The 6,000-nt window shown below is 34.2% G+C and overlaps 1 protein-coding gene across 1 annotated transcript; it reads left to right on the top strand.

Moving 5' to 3' along the window:
* Positions 1–296: 296 nt before the first annotated feature.
* Positions 297–2,416, top strand: LOC7487416 (trans-cinnamate:CoA ligase, peroxisomal). Its single transcript, XM_002305201.4, has 2 exons — positions 297–576; positions 681–2,416. The coding sequence occupies exons 1-2, from the start codon at positions 379–381 to the stop codon at positions 2,235–2,237; spliced, it is 1,755 nt and encodes a 584-aa protein (XP_002305237.1). The 5' UTR covers positions 297–378; the 3' UTR covers positions 2,238–2,416.
* The last annotated feature ends 3,584 nt before the right edge of the window (positions 2,417–6,000 follow it).

Below are 6,000 nucleotides of genomic sequence, written 5' to 3'. Positions count from 1 at the left end.
TATAAAGAGACTCTAATCCAAGTTTCTCTTGGTAGAACGCATTTTTATATATATAGAATAAATACTAAAATACATAGAAAAATAAAAATAAAATAATGTGAAATATATATATATATATATAAACATCCAATATTCTTTACCTAATAATGTTATTATTAGACTATTTGTTTATCAACTTTTTTACATATAAAAATAATAATAATTGTGGCTTGGTTCAAACATCAAACCCGTAACATAGTTTTTACTAAACGCACCCTCCCGTTCTAGCCTTCGCTTATTTAAACCCTGCACGTCCATCAAAGATGCCACAAGAACCTTTCCTCCTCTCCTCCCATATCTTCAAGCAAGACTATCCAAAGACTTGATCCAGCGCCAACAATGGATCAACTACAAAAATGTGATGCAAATTATGTTCCTCTCACCCCTGTAACTTTCTTGAAGAGAGCTAGTGCTGTTTATGCCAACCGCACCTCTGTTATCTATGAAGGCACCCGCTTCACATGGAGGCAAACTTATGAACGTTGCTGCCGCCTTGCTGATTCCCTCCGGTCCCTTAACGTCGGAAAGAACGATGTTGTAAGTTCATCAATCTTTGTTCTTGGATTTTCTTTTGACTTTTTGACGTATCGTATCATCATTTTTAATGTTTTTTTTGTTCTTTGTTTTGCTTATGTACGTAGGTGTCCGTGTTGGCTCCAAATATTCCAGCAGTATACGAGATGCATTTCGCTGTGCCTATGGCTGGAGCAGTTCTCAATACTATCAACACAAGGCTAGATGCCAAGAACATAGCCACCATTCTTATCCATTCAGGAGCTAAGGTTTTCTTCGTGGATTGCCAATACAAGGAGTTAGCGGATAAGGCCCTTCGATTCCTGGAAGGCCCTGTGCCATCAATTATTGCTAGTATCGATGACGTTGACACACCTACCGGTGTCCGATTCGGTCAGTTCGAGTATGAACAACTTGTCCAAAGGGGCAATCCAGGATACACAGGTGAACTAATTCAAGATGAATGGGATCCTATTGCCTTGAATTATACATCAGGAACAACATCTGCTCCGAAAGGAGTTGTTTATAGTCATAGAGGTGCTTATCTTAGCACTCTTAGCCTAATTCTTGGCTGGGAAATGGGAAGTGCGCCTGTTTACTTATGGTCTCTCCCCATGTTCCATTGCAATGGCTGGACATTCACTTGGGGTGTCGCTGCACGCGGCGGAACCAACGTTTGCATACGCAACACCAGTGCTAAAGACATGTACCAAAGCATTGCTGACCATAAGGTGACTCACATGTGTTGTGCACCAATTGTTTTCAACATTCTGCTTGAGGCCAAACCTCATGAGCGCCGCGAAATCACTTCACCGGTCGAAATACTCACAGGAGGTGCGCCCCCACCAGCCTCATTGCTTGAAAAGATTGAGTCTCTCGGATTCCACGTGACGCACGCCTATGGCCTCACTGAGGCTACTGGGCCAGCACTTGTGTGTGAATGGCAGACTAAGTGGAACAAGCTTCCACAGCAGGATCAGTCAAAACTCAAGGCAAGGCAAGGAATTAGCATACTGACACTTGCCGATGCAGACATTAAGGATTTGGACACCATGGCTAGCATGCCGCGTGATGGCAAGACAATGGGAGAGATTGTCCTAAGAGGGAGCAGTATCATGAAAGGTTACTTCAAGGATCCTGAGGCAACTTCCAAGGCCTTCAGGAATGGATGGTTTGTTACTGGAGATGTTGGTGTCATTCATCCTGATGGATACCTGGAAATTAAGGACAGGTCCAAAGATGTTATTATTTCTGGTGGTGAAAATATCAGCAGCGTAGAATTGGAGTCTGTACTCTATAGACATCCAAGAGTCCTGGAAGCAGCTGTGGTGGCAATGCCACATCCCAAATGGGGAGAAAGTCCCTGTGCATTCATCTCAGTGAAAAAGAATTCCAACGGCGAAACGAATGATGTTAAAGAATCTGAAATTATTGCTTACTGCAGGAAAAATCTTCCCCGTTTTATGATTCCAAAGAGGGTGGAATTTATGCCTGAGTTACCAAAAACTTCAACAGGAAAAATTCAGAAATTCCAGTTAAGGGAAGTGGCCAAAAATTTTGCTGTCAATGAGAAGTTGCCCAGCAAGAAACCTACTGGAAGCAGCACGCCTTCAGTTTCTGGTCAAGTCAATACAGAAGTTCCAGGATATGCTCATGAACAAGTTCTTGCTATGTCTCGTCTTTGAATTTTGAATTCAATACTTGATTAAACATTGAAATAAGATGTGTACAGGGTGGTTTACAACTTTTTAAGATTAATGAGCGTAATTTCTTCTTTTTGTCTTTATCTTTTTTTCCAATGAGAAATAGTTTTAAGAATTAAGAGGCTTCTCTTCTATCAATAAAATTTTATTTCTTCTATAAATATTAATGTTGCTCTCTTTTTTTTCCAATTATGTTTTGACTGTGACAATCAATATATATATATGATCATTTGAATGCTAAATTGCTGTTTAAAATGATTGTGTCTCATTCTTTTCATCTTCAACCAATTGCCATGTGATAGTACTCCACTAAAATTAGGTTTCCCAAATGTTAAAATTACAGGTAAATTATAGAGAACTTTGATTTGATGAGTACTGTAAATCAATAATAATAATCTTTAATAATTTGTATAATCAATCTCTAATAATATAAATAACACACAATGTTGTTTAAATATGAGATAAAATTGACTTACCTAGAAAACCATATCAAATAAAATTCTAAAACCTAACTAGAAAAAAATAATCTGAAATTAACTAAAATAATAATAATGAATACATCATCTAGGTCTATTTTAAGCATGTTCTCAATTTGAACCGACGCTTAAGGGTCAATTCTAGTACAAAACAAAATTTGTAGAACACTTTGACAAAATTGTAATCGATCCAACACTCAGATTGTTATGCATGTTTCATTTTAAAAACTCATTGATATATTTAGACTTATTTTTGAACTTGAATTTATTGATACACATAACATCTCAATATATTTAATTAAAAATAAATCATCCATGATAAGACTAGAAGATTCATAAAAGTATATTTTCTTGATGATGTCTCAAAATCTGATAAGCTTGGGAAAAATATTATTTGATATTTAGATAATGGTTAATCAAATGTTTATATCAATATTTTCATTTTCATAGCACAAGAAGTAAATAACTAATGTAGAAGTCCTGGTACCTATATATAAAATAGTCCCTTTTGGTGGGATTTAGAGACCCTTTAATAATAAAATCAATAACTTTAAAGGAGGAGTGTAATAAATAAAAGAAAAAACTTTAAATTTCTAAAACAAGAATGTTTGTTCTTGCTTTTATATGATAAACGCTCTAAGAATTAAGATATGAATGCTTGGATAGTAGAAAAAGATGATTCTTTTACTTAGGTGGTTTATGAGGTATTTATAATCTCCAAACATTGTTGTTTTGATGGAGTGGAGAGACCATAGAGTTATTTTCTTCTAATGACATTGATAAAAAATAAAAATATCTTACATATTATTAATGAGAAACAAATATCTTTTATAAATTATTAATGAGAAGAAAATATGATAGGCCCTCTGAGAGACATTTTACACATCTATGGATATAAGGAGATGATTAATTTAACATGAATAATTCATGTTAATAGTTTTAAGATATTAGTATTAGGAAAAAACCTTATGGTCCTTATATGGATCTTTAACCGCCTTTATACCTATTGGGTTTGGTGTGTAGCCAAACCTAGAGGAAACGAGTTTGGTGTTTTTCCAGACTCATGTTGCATTGAACTTAGCACATGTCTGAACCCATATAAGTTGGGTTTGATGATTCGTCAGACTCACGTTACCTTGAGCTCAGTACATGGTTGAACCCAAGTAAATTAGGTTTGGCGATTCGCTAAACTCACGTTGGACTCAACACATAGTTGACCCAAACAAGTTAGGTTTGGTGATTTGCCAAATCTACATTAACTTGGACTTAGCACATGACTAAACCCAAGTATATTAAATATATCAATATGCTATGTTCATGTTTTATTGGACTCAGCAAGTGATTGAATTCAAATATATTAAATCTAGTAATTTATTAAATTTATACTAACTTGGACTCTGTACACAACCAAACCAAGTGTGTCAAGTTTAAAAGCTTTCCAGACTTGCATTCACCGATATCATACCTAGTTATGAGTTTAACAAAGCATAAAAATCCCAATTCAAACATCATTTTTTAATATCTATTCTTGAAACTGTACCATGACCGACCGGCTTGGAAAATATGCTCCCTCACCTAGCTACTAAATAAATGGACAATGACGAGTGATTTCAAATATTGCTACGGACGCCATTAGACATTCAAAAAGTAGCGTCCATTGGAGACGAGAAGAGCCCCCCCACAAATTATATAGCAACATACATTACAATTCTCATGAAAATAATTCAAAACAAGAAACACAAATAACGAAAAAAAATGAATATATTTATAGCCACTTCCACCGTGCTGTGTTCAGTTAAGATGCTAACTTAGAAGCACTTTATTTTAAACTCGGGACATGACTAAATTCAAATAAATTGAGTGTTGTAATTTGTCAGATTTATGTTGACTTGAACTCAATACATGATCGAATTCAAATATATTAAATATGATAATTTGCTATATTCATGTTGTATTGAACTCAGCACGTAGTTGAACTCAAACATATTAAATCTAGCAAATTACTAGCTAAACCTATACCGTTAAACCCGACACATGACCGAGTCCAATATATTAAGTCTTGAAACTTTCCAGACCCACGTTAACTTGTATCATACCTTTTTATAGGTTTAAGCTTCTTAACAAAGCATAAAAACACTTGCAACCTATTCTTGAAACCATACCATGGAAAATATGCTCCCTCACCTAGCTACTAAATAAATGGACAATGACGAATGATTTCAAATGCTACACCATCGATCTACACCTTCAAAAAGGTAGCGTCCATTGGAGACTAGAAGAGGTCCCCCACAAAATAATTATATAACAACATACATTACATATTCTCATGAAAATAATTCAAAACAAGAAACACAAATAACGAAAAAATGAATATATTCATAGCATATCCCACTCTGCTGTGTTCAGGGCGGAGCCACGACACTTGGATTTGTAGCCAAAAAGAAAGCAAAAGTTCAAATTTACTAATTTTAGACATAAAATTTATAACTATTCAAGGCGAAGGACGGGAAAAAAAAAAATTTTTGCAGGGGGCGGGGCCTGACAGCCACACCCCTGCCTCCGCCCCTGGCAGTGTTGTCTCGAGTAAAATACTACGTTGTGTTGCAGTATGCATATATTTATTAGATCCAAACTAGAAAATCTAACCTCAACAGCGTAGCATTTCTGAGCTTTTGTTGTCGTCTTTTAAAAATATTTAAAAACACATTTAATTTTTTTTATTTTGTTTTACTTGAATTTTTTTATTTTTAAATTATTTTGATACGCAGATATAAAAGTAATTTTTAAAAATTAAAAAAAATATTATTTTAATATATATTTAAATAAAATATATTTTAAAAAGTAATCCTTATTACGGTTCAGCTCCGTATTTTATAACTAACCGATAAGAAAACTTGCTTTTTCTTGAGTGTACCAAATCGATAGAAAATATATTCTTAAAATTATAAAAAAAAATAAAATCTTGATCAATACTGATGAAAAAATTATTTTACAATAGAATGAAAACAGCGAATTTAGAGGTAGAAAATGAATAATAAATTCTTTTTTTTTTAAATAAAAATAAATTGAAGCGGACACCGAACATCCATGGTTGTATCGTATAGGAATATCAATTAATCTTCTCAACAACCCTTGTTTTGGCTTTTTCTTGATGCTGTCAATCGTTAGGGACATATCATATCGGTTTCTTCCTGTGCAATATAACCTAATTAATAATTGAGATTTAAGCTGCAATATATAAGTATAATTCAAATCGCAAGTTCTTGGAT

This window comes from Populus trichocarpa, chromosome 4 (genome assembly GCF_000002775.5).
Source record: "Populus trichocarpa isolate Nisqually-1 chromosome 4, P.trichocarpa_v4.1, whole genome shotgun sequence".
Taxonomy (NCBI): Eukaryota; Viridiplantae; Streptophyta; class Magnoliopsida; order Malpighiales; family Salicaceae; genus Populus; species Populus trichocarpa.
This window is presented reverse-complemented; position numbering and strand designations above follow the sequence as displayed.

Excerpts from the sequence above, each read along its gene's own strand:
- LOC7487416 (XM_002305201.4), top strand. The coding sequence starts at position 379 with ATGGATCAACTACAAAAATGTGATGCAAATTATGTTCCTCTCACCCCT. Across the intron at positions 577-680 it reads ACGTCGGAAAGAACGATGTT|GTGTCCGTGTTGGCTCCAAA; the intron begins GTAAGTTCATCA and ends TTATGTACGTAG.